The 17,312-nt window shown below is 39.7% G+C and overlaps 1 protein-coding gene across 1 annotated transcript in view; it reads left to right on the plus strand.

The window, feature by feature from the left end:
* The window catches only part of MRC1 (mannose receptor C-type 1), a 96,318-nt gene extending 89,882 nt beyond the window's left edge, over window positions 1–6,436 (plus strand). The window contains exons 27-30 of the mRNA XM_081097765.1: window positions 1,763–1,876; window positions 2,401–2,565; window positions 4,434–4,475; window positions 5,361–6,436. Coding sequence (XP_080953891.1) covers window positions 1,763–1,876; window positions 2,401–2,565; window positions 4,434–4,475; window positions 5,361–5,620 — 581 coding nt within the window. The 3' untranslated portion in view covers window positions 5,621–6,436. The remainder of the gene's footprint in view (window positions 1–1,762; window positions 1,877–2,400; window positions 2,566–4,433; window positions 4,476–5,360) is intronic.
* The last annotated feature ends 10,876 nt before the right edge of the window (window positions 6,437–17,312 follow it).

Consider the following 17,312-nt stretch of genomic DNA (forward strand, 5'->3'; position numbering starts at 1 on the left):
CTAATCCCTTCACTCCATTTCATGGAGAAGCTGGAAGTTGGGGGTTCCCTCCTTATTATATAGCACTATGCTAGGGGTGGGTTTTATAGAGAAAGTATGTTTTAGTCTTTATTCATTTAGATGTGGGCATTTTCTCTGTCACCCAATAGGAAGTAGTTACTCAGCTAGTTTCTAGATTTTTCTGAGAGAATTTTTCCATATGCAGCTGTTCTTTTGGTGTGTCCATTGAAAGAGAAAAGTTCAGGAGCTTTCTATGTTTCCATCTTTGTCTCTCCCTATGAATTTTGACTTTAAATTCTAAGTCAGATGAACTCTGCTTTTTCAGTCTTTGCTTTGTGTATATTAGGACTTTAGATACATATCTGTCCATGATTATCACATATTTTTTATGAACTGAAACTTTAATCATAGTAAAATGTGCTTATTTGTCTCTATTAATATGTTTTGTTTAAAAGTCTATTTTGTGTAATATTGGTATAGCCACTCCAACTCTTTCTTTAGTTACTATTTGCATGGCATATTTTTTCTATGCTCTTACTTTCAACCTATTTGTGTCTTTGAATCTCAAGTGTGTCTTTTGTAGGCAGCATACCCTATATAATAAAAGCGTAATATGCTATGTATCTTCTTTATTTATATTTTATTAAACTATAAAATGGGTGCCAATAGTACCCATTTAATAAGGTTTGTTGTAAAATTTTAGTGAGATCATGCTTATAAAGCCCAAAGCAAAATGTCTGGCATGAAGTGCTTAAATTATATTAGTTGTCATTATTAGAAAGCTATACTAGTAGCTATTTACTATAAAATCTAATGCTGACACTGAATCAGACGTAATCTAACGTATGTTGTCAATATCATAATCATTGAAGCAGTCTTTCAGTTTTCCCTCTTTTTATTTTGTACAGTCCTTTATATAACAGCTGGATTAATGCTCCTGTAGTACATTGCACCATTCTGTTGCCTGAAAAAACCTAAATGATCTTTATTACCACATTGCCCTAAATACCCATATCCTGCCATCTGCAGTTAGGTCTAACCCATGTCTTTTTTCACCCACTTATCATATTAATCCAGCCAAACTGCACTATCTGTTAACACTACTAATTCCTCCCGATAGATCGCTCTATCTATCTATCTATCTATCTATCTATCTATCCATCATCTATCATATAGCTATATCATATCACCATAAACCAATATAGAGGACTCCAGTGTTTGTGAGCCATCACTGTTTCTGAAGAAGCTCTCTGCTTCCCTCTTTTCCATGTCTATTCTTTTATTCTTTTTCTTCCTAGGATTATTTTCTATTGTTTCTACCTGAAATCCAATGCTCCTTAATATCTTAAATTCTATTTCCTCCATGCTGCCTTTTAGCTGTTTCACCTAAAACAAATCCTCTCCCACTTTGCCACGTTAATAGCATATTGTACTTATGTTATATTTTAATACATTCTTTTATACTCTCAACTCATAGCTACCCATATTATCATAACCCTCTTAAGACATTCTATGTCCTACTCATCTTTGCACATCCTGCAATAACTCGTTTCGTGTATGTACACAAATGATGCATTAAAAATGTACTTTCAGAATAAAAACTGAAATTCTGAAAAGACAGATGTCTACTCTTTAAAATCTTCCCCTTAAGTGGACATGTTCAAATGATTTATATTGGTCTTAATATAAATACTATCATGATAAAAATATTTTCAGCTACTTAAATGTACTTCCAGCGTATTTGTTCTTTTATATTTTACAGGTGCTTCTTTGGTTTCTATTGAAAGTGCTGCTGAATCCAGTTTTCTGTCATACCGAGTTGAGCCACTTCAAAGCAAAACCAATTTTTGGATAGGATTGTACAGAAATGTTGAAGGTAATTTTTGCAGGATGATTATTTAATCACAATTATTTCAAACCATTGTGTGGTAAACAAGGTTACCATTCCAGAAAGTCTTGCCTTAAACAATGGTTAATTTGTGAAGAGTTTGAATATACAAACATATTTTCATTTGATATAAGAACTGAAATATTAAATGACCCATATATTATGCTATCCTGAAAGTTGCTAATTAAAAAAATAAGTTCAGTAGCTAAGTTAGTTTAAGAAGCTTTAAAAATATTTTCTGTCTTTGCCAGAATAAAACTTAGGGAAGGATAAGTATTCATATTTGTATTAATTAGGAATAAGTTTTCACCTAAAGCTGTATAAAAAACATATTCTCAGTTTACTTCCCTGTAATAGTTAGTCCTTATAATCTTGCCAATTAAAAGTCTGACTATAAACAATTATTAATTATACTGTATAATATACTTACAAGTTTTACTTGGATGAGTTGAACTTAATTTAAGATAGGTTATTTTTAACTTGTGTTTTTGTTGGCTGCATTTGATAAACAGGAAAGTGGCAATGGATAAACAATAACCCACTCTCCTTTGTCAACTGGATGGCGGGAGAGCCCACTGGTGAACGAAATGATTGTGCCTCTTTAGTTGCATCTTCTGGATTTTGGAATAATATTCACTGTTCTTCCTACAAAGGATATATTTGTAAAAGACCAAAAAGTAAGTAAGAATTTTCCCAATGGCACGTATGTGCACAGGCTACCATTGCTTTGTAATATTAAGATGTCAGGTGTAGGATTATAATGTGAATACAGCTTCCTTGTGAGCTCTCCCCTGCATAAGTGAAAAATTCAGTCTACTGTGGTCTGCAGCGCTGAAGGAGCAAAAAACACTCCCTGCCTGCTTAGCTGACAAAATGGTTTTGATTTATAATGGGATATCCATTAATATGGATTTGTGAAATTGCAGCAGTTTGGAGAGCCAGACCACAAAAGCCTTATGGCATGAGAAGAAAAGGGTGAAACAGTCACCTTGGCAAACCAGAAGGGGCCAGGTTCTGGAAGGGAAACAGGATTTATTACAGCAAGTCATGTATAAGACTAAATCACGTAAGATTTAAGGAATAACTCTTCCAAGATGGAGTAAGCCTCCTACTGAAACCGAGTGGCAGCCCATGGAAGGACAGGGATTGGGCAAATAGTGTTATAATATCATGATGTGATATTATCTGGATGTTAATAATATTTTTATCTATCCCACTTCACATAATATCCTTCCCAACAGATAAAATTGTTAATTTCATAATAGATTTAAATAAATGAATTAGATGAATTATCACTCCATCCCCTGTAGATTTTATTATTTTAGAATTTTGTAGTTCTACAGTCTTTTAAAACTCTGTTCTAAGATACTCTCCACCCTTTGGTGAAATGCTGGAGTCTTATTTCACTTTCATTTCAATGCTTTGTAATACCTAAGGCCTCCATGGGTTAGTTTTAAAATTTCTAGCCTAGAATACATTTATGGATAGATTGGGTAAATTTTTGAGGGTCAGTATCAGAGACTCAAATGCAAATTGAAGGACATACAGGGATGGGCAATAGTAGTTTTATAGTTGTGAGTATGTGAAACAGTTTATTCTTGTATTATTATTTATTAACTAGAGGCCCGTTGCACAAAATTCATACACTTGTGGGGGGGGGGGGGGGTTGTCCCTCAGCCCAGCCTGCACCCTCTCCAATCTGGGACCCCTCAGGGGATGTCCAACTGCCGGTTTAGGTGGGATTGGGCCTAAACCGGCAGTCAGACATCCCTCTCACAATCTGGGACTGCTGGCTCCCAACCACTCCCCTGCCAGCCTGATCAACACCTAATTGCTCCCCTGCCGGCCCGATCACCCCTAACTGCCCTCCCCTACTGACCTGGTCCCCCCCAACTGTTCTCCCCTGCTGGCCTGGTCCCCCCCAACTGCTCTCCCCTGTCGACCTGGTCTCCCCTAACTGCCCTCCCCTGTTGGCCTGGTCTCCCCTAACTGCCCTCCCCTGCCACCATCTCAACCATCTTGTGGCAGTGGGCTCTGCCATCTTTGAGAGCGGGTTACTGAATTAGCATATCCCCTCCTTATTGGCTATGGGTGCCACCATCTTTGTGACAGCATGAGGGTCAATTAGCATATCCCCTCTTTATTAGATAAGATTATTGCATTATTTATTTGTATTACAGCTGTAAACCTACTTTTTCCTACCCTTGTATTTTCAGATATTTCAATATATTCAAACTCATCATACAACTGTATGATACTGTTATAGAATATGCATAAATAGATATAAATAAATCTATATCTGTATATCAAATCTATCTATCTCTCATATATAGGTAATATATATATATGTGTGTGTATATATATATATATATATATATATATATACATATATATATATAATAAATTGTATATATATATTATGGTGATATTACCATAATCCAAACATGGAGGATTTTATGTATCTGTGAACCAAATGATACTATCTATATGCAACTATTATGGATTTTATAAGTATTTAATAAAGTTCTTTTTTTTTTTTTAACAGTTATTGATGCTGAACCTACCCATACGTTAATGACAGAAAAAGGTAAGGCCATTATAAAATTTCAAGTTCCTCATTAGTAATGTATCAGTATAGTTTGTTTAAAAAACCATAATTATCCCTTCCTATACTCCTTTCTGAAAGTAGTTAGTTAAATTGAATAGATGAGTAGTTGGGTTTTATATAAAAACTTTGTCATTATGGCATCAGCCTCTCTTGATTGATGCTCTCGAAAAGCAGGTGTTGGAGTCAGACTGGTGGTTTTACCACTGATGTTTTTAAAGACATTGATTTCTCTGTTATGAAGAGTTGCCTTATGACAACCCACAGAAGAAATTTCTCTCAATAATCCCTGTGGCTGTTTTCTTTTTTTAAGTAATGGTTTTAATTTTAATTTTATACATAACTTGAATTAGGCAACACCCTATTTCACTCATGTGGTGGCTGCTAAAAAGCCCAGTGAGATTTATGGTTTGCTGCAACCCCCTCATTACCTCATGAGTGCTGTTTGTTAACTAATTACACTCATGAGCCCAGATTTCTACTACGTTCATTTTATTTTCCCCCTAATATTTTCACTGGCGTTTTATTGTCATCATCATTATTATTACTATTCTATTCATCTTCATATAATGTATTTGTAAGCAGCCTTAATTATTTTGAAACAGGTATAAATATTTTAAAGCATTGATTATCTATGTAGCTCTATGCTACATAGATAAATAAAACATTCTTGCAACTGAATAATAATCTTAACATCTAAAATAATCCTCTATTCTCTTTTCATGCCCTGCATTTCTGTTGGACAAATATCACTGGAAAGAATATTTATGTATTTTAGTTTTTCAGAAAAAGGAGCTTGTGTTTTCTGCATAGCATCCTACCCTCTGCCTCCCTCCCCCTCTTCCTAATGGTTTTGTTTCTTTCTAGCTGACCCAAGGAAGATGGAGCCATCTAAGCCATCCAAGCCATCTTCTGGGGTGGCAGGAGGAGTCGTCGTGGTGATCCTCCTGATTGCCGTGGGCGGTGGCCTCGCGGCGTATATGTTTTATAAGAAGAGACGTGTGCATTTACCTCAGGAGAGCACTTTTGAAAACACCCTCTATTTTAACAGTAGACCGAGCACAGGAACCAGTGATACCAGAGATCTCGTGAGCAACATTGAACAGAATGAGCATGCAGTCATCTAGAACCGCAATGTGATTTAGGTATATGTGAATTTCATAGGATTATAACTAAAATGTTAAGGTCTTTGATTCAATCTGATAATTTTGTTTAAAATTAGGACTGTGTTGCACTGGCCTGTCCTTTTTCTTTGCCTAATTGCAGAAATAATTGCTCATTTTCTAGCCTAGCAAGATGTTTTCACAAAAGAGAGATAAGGTTGACTACCACTTTAAAAAATATCTTAGGTGAATGCATAGCACAATAATGCCAATATGTAAGCGTCATTGGTATATAGCTATTGTCAACTGCATGTAGATTATAAGAATCCCAGAAACAACTAGGCTTCTTGAAATAGTTTAAGGAGCACCCAAAGAAATGTTACCTATTGAATAAAAATTCAGGAATTAGAAAACCATTTTAAAAATTTACAAATAACTTCAGGTGGCATAAAAATTTAGTTACTTTTTTGTTGTTGCCAATCTTGAGTTTTTACTCCAATTAGTTAGAATTTTTTTGTACCTGTGCAGGAAGAATAAGGCAGCTGAGAATGTTGTTTTCACCAAGCAGGATTTTGAGGTTGAATATTGCAAAGGTGTTCTTAGTCCTGTTATATGTATATCAGGAATGCAAACATGTGAAATAAGAGTGTAAATTTGCGTAACTGGATGTACTTTGATAATGTGAAATAAACATCAAAGACAAGGTCTATTTTTAAAAGGTTTGTATTTTGGTGATTTTGGTAAGTGTAAATTTTTAAAAAATAAGCTATATTTATTCATTTACTTTACATTTAAGTTTACCATTAAAATAAACCATCTTATTAGTAGAGGATTTCTTTCAATTAAACTCTTCATCTCTTTAGAACAGAGAGGGTGCTAAAACACTGAGTATAAAATGAATTTTACCATAATGACTTGCACAGTTCCCCCGGATCTTCCTCAAAACATTGACCCAGCTCAGAATTCAACAATCAGAGGCACTGTTATTGGGAATTAGATCTCTAAATGTCTTATTCTCAATTTAACAAATTATTTTTGCTCAATAATTTTGCCTTAAAGTTTCATGTCCTTTGTGAAATACATCAGAGGTTTCACATCTGACACATGAACCATATTGCCAGCTCATCCTTGCCTCCTTGCCCAAGGGGTTGTTCTCTCTCTCTCTCTCTCTCTCTCTCTCTCTCTCTCTCTCTCTCTTTCTCTCTCTCTCTCTCATTTCTCTCTCTCTCCCTCTCTCCCTCTCTATGTATCATCTATCTATCATCTATCTATCTATCTATCTATCTATCTATCTATCTATCTATCTGGCATCTATCTATCTATCTATCTATCTATCTATCTATCTATCTATCTATCTTCTGTATCATCTATTTATCGATCAATCTATTTTAAAGAATTGGCTCATTCTATTGTGGAGGCTTAATGAGTCCAAAATGTACAGGCTAGGCCAGCAGGCTGAAGGGTGAGAGAAGAGCTGCAGTTGGAGTCCAAAGACAGTCTGTGGGCAGAATTATTCTTGCTCTTTGTTCTATTAAGGCCTTCAACTGGTTAGATGAAGCTCACCCACATTTTGGAGGCCTTACTCAAAGACCACTGATTTAATTAAATGTTATTCTCATCTAAAAACAAAAAATAAACAAAAACAAAACATCTTCAAGACACCATCGGGAATAATGCTTGACCAAATATCTGGGGACTGTGGCTCAGTCAAATTGAGATATAAAATTAAGTATCACACTCCTTTATATAGTAATGGTTTTGTAATTATTTTTATAGAGGGAATAGAAGGATGATGCAGACTTTAGCATGATTGATCACAAATTTAAGACATCTTTGATAGTATAGAAAAGATCCTAAACAACTTCCTACTGAAAATATGGTGAAAATTTTTAGGATTATGGTAAAATATAGAAAAACTTCTATTGAATTGCATTCATATACAAGTACCAATATTTCAGGGTACTGGTTTTGAGGTGTTTTGTAGGGGTTGCTTTTTTTTTGTTTGTGCAGTGAGTAATCTTAAATACTATTGAATTTGATGACACTAATCAGTTTGTTGACATTGTTTTTATAGTGGAACTAGGGGCCCAGTGCATGAATTTGTGCACCTTGAAAGGAACTGTGGGCCGCTAGGCTGAGGTGGGCACAGGGGCGGGTTGTGGCCCATCCTCCTCACCCCTGTCCAGCCCCTCCCGCCACTGCCCCCGGTCCGGACCCCTGTCTGTTGGCAGCCCCACTATCTCATCGCCGCCACCACTCCCACATGCTGACGATGCCAGCCCCACCTGCACCCACTGACAGCATGGAGCGATTGAGGCTGGCACCAGCAGCGGGTGTGAGCGGGGCTGGCGCCATCACTGGGTGTGAGTAATGGCTGCTGCCCCACTCGCTCCTCAGGAGCAGGGGGATGTGGAGAAACCCTCAGGGGCGATCAGGGCTGGTGCCAGCAGCGGCTGCGAGCGGGGCTGGCACCGGCAGCAGGTGCAAGTGCCGGGTGGGACCTCGGCGGGTGAGAGCAAAGAATTTTCCGTAACCATCAGAGGCTCTCCCCAATGACAGCAACCGGCACCCTGCCTTGGTCTGGTGCCCCGCACTCACCTGCTCCACCATCCCGCTGGGGCTGTCACCCGCCATGTTCTGCACACACCCCCTGGTGGCCAGCGCACGTCATAGTGACCGGTTGTTGGGTTGTTCCAGTTGTATATCTTTTTCTAGTATGTTCATATTCTAGGATATGTTCGTATGATTCACTTTTCTCCATTCTCTTCATAAATTACCTTACAATATAACTGAAGAATCTCTTCAGTACTTCAAATCAACTGACACTGACTTGGAAAAGCCCCCTAAATTGGCTGGAGATCCTGGCTGTACTGTGGGGACTTTAAAATAGTAAAGTTATTCATGGCATCTCTGCATGATTAGGTTTTGGCAAAGATTATTGATCCCATTCAAATAGCTCTGCGGGTTGAGTGAAAACCTTTTCTATCACAGCTTGCTCCTGACGGTTCTGATCACAGCTCTGGTACACAGAGTTCTCTAGCAGATTTAAAGAACCATACAAAGGGGCCAGGACATTTTTTGTTGTTGTTGACTTAACTTTTTTTTTCTTTAAGGGCAAGAGAGTTCAAGACTCTCTGGGCTTGCTCCTGATTTGGGGTTTTGGCATAGATTCTCAAACTTTGATGAAGAATAAGAGCCACACGGAGAGGTTGTTCAAAATACAGAGTCTTTGGGGCCCGTGCTTCTGATTCTGATTAGAGCTGGGTCAGAGTCCTGGAATCTGCATTTCAACAAGTACCCAGGAGAGTCTGGTGCCACCAGGCTCTGACTTTGATGAGCACTTGACTTTGGAATCATTTTAAACTGAGATAGCATTTTCCAAAGCTGTTAGAAATCTTACATAATCCATGGGTTAGAGGATGTACAGCCAAATAGCATGGGAGCTAGCAAAAGCTGCAGTTTTCCATTCTGTCTGCTAATTAACCAGGAACTGTAGATGCTAAAATCTACTTCTGTACTTTTTTTCCTGGACTCCCTTATATTCTGCTATGGACTGAATGTTGGTGACCTCCCCCAAACTTTCTATGTTGAGAACTAACCCCATATGTGATGGTGTTAGCTGGTGGGGCCTTTGGGAGGTGATTGGATCAAAACAATGAAACCTTCATGAATGGGATTAGAGTCCTTATAAAAAGTCCCATTAGAGCCGAAGCCGGTTTGGCTCAGTGGATGGAGCGTCTGCCTGCGGACTGAAGGGTCCCGGGTTCGATTCCGGTCAAGGGCATGTACCTGGGTTGCGGGCACATTCCCGGTGGGGGATGTGCAGGAGGCGGCTGGTCGATGTTTCTCTCTCATCGATGTTTCTGACTCTCTATCTCTCTCTCTTCCTCTCTGTGGAAAATCAATAAAATATATTAAAAAAAAAAAAAGTCCCATTAGAGCAGTGGTTCTCAACCTTCCTAATGCAGTTCCTCATGTTGTGGTGACCCCTAACCATAAAATTATTTTCATTGCTACTTCATAACTGTAATGTTGCTACTGTTATGAATCGTAATGTAAATATCTGATATGCAGGATGTATTTTCATTGTTACAAATTGAACATAATTAAAGCATAGGGATTAATCACAAAAACAATATGTAATTATATATGTGTTTTCCAATGGTCTTAGGCGACCCCTGTGAAAGGGTCATTCGACCCCCAATGGGGTCGTGACCCACAGGTTGAGAACCACTGCTTTAGAGCCTAATGGGATTAGAGTCTCTATGAGGACACAGAGAGAAGACAACTTTCTATGACCCAGAAATCAGGGCCTCACCAGACACTGAACTGCTGACTCCTGGATTTGGACCTCCAGCCTACAGAACTGTGACAAGTAAAGTTCTATTGTGTAGAAGGCCTGTGGTATTTTGTTATAGCAGCCTGAGTGGACTAAGACATTCTCCCAAGGTTGTGCTATTCCCACATCCCTTTTATAATCACCGTTAATAAGGATGTGTAAGTTGAGGATTTATTTCTCTTATGTAATCTTAAAATATACACTTAATCCAGGAGGGGGAAGGCCAGAAATGATATGGTTCTGAGTAGAACCCTAGATATTTGTGAAAATAACCATTTTTTCCATGCTGTGTGCAGTAATAGAGAATTGTTCATCTCATAGAGACTCCCATCTCATGAAAGTGTCAGCTTCCCTGGGTCAGAGCTGGCTCATCTTATAGAAGCGAGCAAAGGGAACCCTAGTGCTCATGACCACCATAACTGTAATTCCTTTTATTCTCTTGAGAAGTGAAAGAGCAGAAGAAACCCCATCAGCTTCTTTGAGAAACATCGTAATAAGTACTTCAAAGAGAATTGTCCCTTATTTTTCCTTAACTTTCTGGAAATCAGAGTCAAGCTTGGCTCTAAAGGTAAAAGGGAAACTGATTAAGTACCTATCAGATGCTAGGCACAGTGGCACATGTTCAAATGAATTCCAGATGATCCTGAGTGCATTCTGCTGACTGCCACGTGCCATCCTGAGGGTTTATTCCAAAAGTCATAGGTGACAGAGAAAAGGGACTTAGAATTTTCAGTGGAGGAGAAGGGAAGGTAGGAGATGGAGTCTCTAGGAACCTATTTCTCTGAATAGGGCAGTCTGTTCATTGGGCCAGGTTTGACTTCCTCAAGGAGAAACCGGGCTAAGAGATGGGCCAAACCCCGACAGTCTCAACATGTTTTATGTTATTGACTTGGGTCTCATAATCAGAAGGCCTGGTTTTTCTCTGGACATTTCGAGGCTTTTCTTGGGACCTTGCTGCCAGGAGTGAGTAGGCAGGAACGTAAGACAGATAATGCATGGATGGTTTTTGTTAGAAGAGTCTGTTCGCATATCCTATGGGCCCTGCCAGCCCTCTACCTCTGCTATGAGCCTCCTCCCCATGGGGACTGCAGCCCGGCTGACACACCTGTGCTGGTCTCAAGCAGCTGTGGTGTATTTGTCACAAAGCCGGTACTGAGGCTCATTCTTTATCCACTGGGTCACTCACCACCCAGTGTGGACCACAAATCCAAAGCTGCAGAGCATGCTGGGAGAAGACTCAGTTTAGGACCTTCGCCTGAGCAGCTGACACAGTCTGGAGTCACTGCCCAGAAACAGAAAGTCTGGCACAATCTCCAGCAGCCTCAGCCAACCGGAGCCTCTGAAGCCACAGCTTTCCTCTGAGCAGCCCCTCAGGATGTATCTAGTCATTGTGCCTGTTTAGTTCCTCCTTGCTCTTGTCCAAAAGCCAGATTTCTTCCTTGAAAGTCAGCAAAATATCAATACTCTGAGGTTTCCATGCAGGCAGAGAAGAGCAGGGATCAAGTTGAGGGAAGCCAGGAAGTATCAGCTAACCTTCCTGAGGTTGATCTTCGGAGAATCCAAGCCGCTGTATTCTTTTGGACTATCTTCAACCAAGTGCATTCCCAAGTGCCAAGCCTCAGGATATCAAAGAACCACTTACCAAATACTCCCTCTCCCATAAGAAACAGAATGATTTAGCCAAGAGGGCATCACAGCCAATACATATCACATGGGCTGAGACAAACCCCACACCCCCCCCCCAAAAGCCTAAAGACAACAAGAGTATGTTTTTGGTGGATACAGCCACAGTCACTCCTCCGCTATCAACCAACCAAAGGAAATTTGAGGTCACAGAAAAGATGACAAAGTGAAAAAGGTGGTGTTTCAATGACTGTAATAGATACAACACGGTAGCTATCAGCATCTGTAATTCATGCATTTTTCAGCTCTGACTTTGTTCTCTTCAACTAATGCAATTTCAGTTTCTACTGTCTCTGATATTGAGGTGTCAAGCAGTAAAATTCTGTGAAAAAAACAAAACAGAATTGACAACAATCTAAGCTACAAACTCAAAAGCTGTTGCTGGGACCTAGCCAAGGGCAAGTGGTTACACACCCACACGCTGTTCTTCTGAACATGCCAGTCGTAGCATCACAGTTCCCCAAACATCTGACACATCTGTAAAAGGCATCACCCCGGAGATAGTAGCGAGCTATTTCATAGTTAGCATAGGAAGCTGACTACAATGATTTGGTTGAGCTTGGAGGCCAAAACCATTATCACAGGGATGATCGACACCAGGGGTCCTCAAACTTTTTAAACAGGGGGCCAGTTCACTGTCCCTCAGACCGTTGGAGGGCCGGACTATAGTTTAAAAAACAAAACAAAACTATGAACAAATTCCTATGCACACTGCACATATCTTATTTTGAAGTAAAAAAACAAAACGGGAACAAATACAATATTTGTATTTGCATGTGGCCTGCGGACCGTAGTTTGAGGACCCCTGATCAACACCATCACCCTTGTCTAAGGAATCCTTGTCCTTAGACAAGGATTCATGTCTAAGGCAGTGATCACCACTAGGGCATGAAGAGTCGAGCCAACAACAAATGCCCCACCCATTCTGACTATGGAGGTGAGGGCCACCCCCCATATCATATGGAGAACAGCAAACCTCACAATTTTCAACAAAGATGTTGACATATTATGCAGATGATTGATGACAAAAAATCTGGGGTTGAAGCCACTCTCAGTACTCTTAGCAGAGCTTGTAAAGATGCTGAAGATGCCATCAGCCTTCCAGGGCCCCAACATGTGGTTAGGGATTCACACAGCACATGCTATACATACCTTATCATTGCACTTACCTCCGTGCATTCGGTTGAACTGTTTGCCAGGTTTTCTTCCTCTGACAAACTGTGATTGTGGGCAGTGGTCATGTCCCGTTCATTACTGTATCACTAACATATAGTGATATAGGAAGATGCTAAATAAATATCTGAGTATAATACCATGAAAATATATAAACCATGCTTAACTGCCAGAAGCCAGTTCCAGCATGTCAGCAGGGCTAGAATCATCTGGAAATGGCTGAGGGCATTTCCCCAAACCTGAAAAGGATGCATAAAATAATTTCTTGCTGCCAGGCAACTGAGGGCATTTAAATCTACATGTTATTGCCTCCTACTGGCCAAACACCTGAAAGGCTGTCGGCAGTTTTTCCCCATCTGACAATGGATTCTGTACCTAATCCTACCCTTTGATGTGTATATATACCTTGCCTTAGGCTAAATTGTGTTAATAAATAGCAAGGGGTCCTGAGACAAAGGAGAACTTAGAACTTAGTTTCCTCAGCTAAGTCTTCTCTGGCTCCCCAGAATGCCTTCCAAAATTATGTTTCGTCTCTGGACTCTTTACACACAGCACCTTCTCCAGATTCTTGAGCCCTTCTAGATGCTGGATCCAGAACACCGGCACTTAACCCTCATCAAGCACTTTGTATGTGCTGTATGGAAGTCATTAATTGTATTGCCATTTAATTTAATTTATGTAAATCCTCACAACAGCTTCACGAAGGTAAGTTTCTGTTGTTATCTTCACTTCCTGGCTGAGAAAACTGAGAGAGAGATTAGAAAATTGATTGTTGGAGGGGAGGGGAGTGGGCCCAGAAGAGTGTGTATGGGGACGGTGCAAAGGCCCCAAGATGGGGCTGCCCCATTTTTTGGCTCCCAGTCTTTACAAACCCCTTGTTGGGATTATCTTTTTATTTTCCTTTCAGTTCTCCAAAGTTTAATTAAAATGGAAATCCCTGGATTGAGTTATTTTTCTCATTGGATTTTGTCCACTAAAAATGAAGCACTACCCTTTCTCCTTAATCAGGCCAAGGAATTCCTTCTCCCACACAGAACACACCCTTAACCACTTTGAATTGGGGTTGTTTGGGGTGGGCCAGGGTCTCCGCCTTAGACCAAGCACATGTGAGAGCAGGGCCTTGATACCACAAATCTGTGTATTTCACACAAACTATAACAATAACTTGCACATAACAGGTTTTAAACCTGTGCTTGCTGAATTAAGTTGTATTATATTATTCATTGAATTAAAGGTTTGCTGGAAATTATTTTTGGAAAATGTACTGTTAAGGAAACTGTTTCTCTAAGAAATGGTAAGGATAACTTTCTATTAACTATTCTGGGATTATTTATTTAAAAACACACACCACATCTCCATATTTCCTGACCTATTCTGAACCAGAAGTTAACATTTTCGTGCTCCTGTGTCAGGGGTTTTGCACAGAGAAGGCCGAACTGTATGACATCAAAGGCTCCTCCTGTCTTTGAGAAGCACTAACTTGCATCAGTGGCATTATGCCAGGAGTCCCAAGGAGGAGAGGAGAGAAGCAAGGATCTCCGGGAGAAGACGGAGAAAGAAGGAAGTATCACTCTCACAGGCACTGGGCCCAGGGAAGACGACAAACTAACTCGCTGCATTGAAATGGTGCCCTGTGGTGACAAGATTTCAGAGAAGTGCCTAAAACCAAGACAGTGGGTGCCGGTCTTGGCAAAGACTCGGAGCCCCACGTGCCTAGTGGGAAAGCAGAGGCAGTGAACAAAAGCAGACCACAGGGATCAGGTGACCTTTTACGAGTCTGAAGATGATGAGACATCATGTCATTGTTGTGCCAAGGTGTACAGGGGCTTGCCTTTGGTGCAAGTCAACCGAAAACTGGACAACAGGATCTCACTCAACCAGAGCTCCAAGCACGGGCAGCCAGGACTCCTCAGTGACTTGGATGATACCTTCAGGGCCAGGCTCCTCCTCCTGTCTTCCTGCTCCTTCAGTTTGAGTGGGAGGAGCCTTGGTCTCTTGCTCCTTACCTCACTGGGGCCACATGGGGTGTCACTGCTACATTCCAGGTAGGAGGCCCTCTCTTTGATGTCTCCGGCAAACTTCCATTCACATTGACCTCAAACTCTGCCATGTGAACCTCACTTACAATGAGTCTGGAAAAGTGAAGGGTTTTAGTTGGGCACGTTGCTGCCCCAAATAAATGGAATAAGGAGGAATGAATATTGGGTGGAATCTAGCAAAGTCGGCCACAGAAAGAACCAAGAAAGACAAAGAAAAAAAATTATGGGAGAAAATAACAAAAAAGAGTAGAAATTAATGACATGGAAAGCAAGTTCTAACGAAGATCATTGAAACCAAACCGAAAGGTGAATTTTTGAAATGACTAATAAAATAAATCCATCTCTAGGAAGACTGACAATATAATGAGTAAAAACTACGAGCTTTAAAATAATGCATATGACATGATCCAAAAAATGTTAAAAGAATAAAGCAAGACAAGCTACGACAGATATTAATATCTGTTTTCTCTGCGGAGAGGCCATATTTTTTAATATTCAGATATTTTCTCAGCTTTTTTAAAGTTAGTGATCATATACGACTTTTATAAGGAGAAGAAAAATATTGTTTGAAAATTGCACATAAAATGTCTTCTAGAAATCATTTTTACTATTGGCTTCCAAATCAGAGAATGTAAAGGTCTGAATTCAAAACAACAGGCATTTTCAAATTGTTGGAAATCCAGGGATGTTGCAATCAGAAGATGTGCAAATGAGTCCCTTGCCCGTGGGAGCTACCTTTTCAGTGGAACCCTCTGCTTCTCCCCATAAGAAATAGTTTAGAGAGGGAGTAGCATTTGTTTCCAATGTCTGGTGAGTAGGCTGTTGATAAGCATCACTGAAGAGGAGAGCCTACGGTTTTATTTGGTTTAAAGTTCTACATTTTTCTTCAATTTCTTTTCTCAGAGAATTTTTGGGCTGAAGAGGCTTTGGGGAGAAAGCAATAAATAAAATGTAAGACTATTTCCTTGATGATGGGCTCTTGGCTGATTCCTTTGTGTCCCCTCCCCCCCTCCCCGTGCTGCACTGTAAAATGAGGCTTGGACTTACAAATAAAAACACAGGATGGCATCGCAACAGACAGTTGCTTAGTAGGACAGTAAACCTTCAATTTTGTGGACCTCGATTTATTAACGGACTTTGGATTTAATGGACAAAATTTCCGGTCTGTATGTCTTATGTGAAAATTAACACCCTGTTAATTTTAAAAAGCATTGAACCAAGATTTGCTTATAATTAAATCAACAGGTTATTTTTTTGTTATGAATTCACTATTACTTTTAACAAATTTCAGCAAATAGACCATATGTTGGTAAAAACACTGTACTTCATTTCATTGCCATAAATAAGTATTACACATCTCCAACTATAGTCTACATATTTAACGCCAATAGTCATCGCTCATAAAGAATGTTTGGTGATCACACCTCATTGTGAGTTCATTGGTTCTGTTGTCACATGGCATGACTCTGCAGCAGTTTTAATGCTGCCACCGATGTTCTTCTGACCTAGGCTAAGCCGCCCCCCAGCTGTGTGCATTTTTTTTTGCTCCCAGTGACTGGTGAATGCACGAATTTGCTAGACCCATTCAGTATAAATTTACTATTACTGCCCTAATTGGTTTGGCTCAGTGGCCTGCGGACTGAAAGGTCCCAGGTTCGATTCTGGTCAAGGGCGTGTACCTTGGTTGGGGGCACATCCCCAATAGGGGGTGTGCAGGAGGCAGCTGATCGATGATGTTTCTCTCTCATCGATGTTTCTAACTCTATCCCTCTCCCTTCCTCTTTGTAAAAAATCAATAGAATGTATTAAAAAATTACAATTACTGTAATACATATAGAAAACTTTTCTGTGAAATTAAACTTTTCATTCATACTTAATTTTAATCACACAAAGATGTCTACATAAGTAAAAAACAGGTAAACTAATCTGTCAATCTTTTAATATATGCATTTGTAAAACCTACTTTATTATTTAATGGACTACCTGCTTTAATGAACACCTTACCTGTTATATCAAGGTTTTACTGTATAAGCACCAACTTTGATGTTCACAGGCCCAGATTTCTGGTAGCACCTATAGATTGTGTGAACATGGGTATTTCTGAAATGTACACTGAGAAGTTTATTAATTAGATTCAACTGATATTACAGGAGAAAATATATGTGAAATTGCTTAGCACAGTGCCTAGGTATAAAAAATACTACACAATGTTCATAAACATTTTGTACGAATTATTTAGAGAGGTCTGTGTCTTGGAAAGAGGGAAGAAGTCAGTGTGAAGGGGCATGCAAGGAGAAGCGAGACCCAGAGGTAGCTCAGAGTTGTAGGACCTCATATTACTGCCAGAGAGGATCCCATAGGGGTGGGAGGGATTCAGAGCACACACAGTCCTGCCGCCAGCTCAAAGCCTCCTTTCCTCAGGACATTTACTGGAAAATAAATAAATAATATAATTTAATACATTGTCATGAAAGTCAATACA

This window comes from Myotis nattereri (genome assembly GCF_964212035.1).
Source record: "Myotis nattereri genome assembly, chromosome: 1".
NCBI lineage: Eukaryota > Metazoa > Chordata > Mammalia > Chiroptera > Vespertilionidae > Myotis > Myotis nattereri.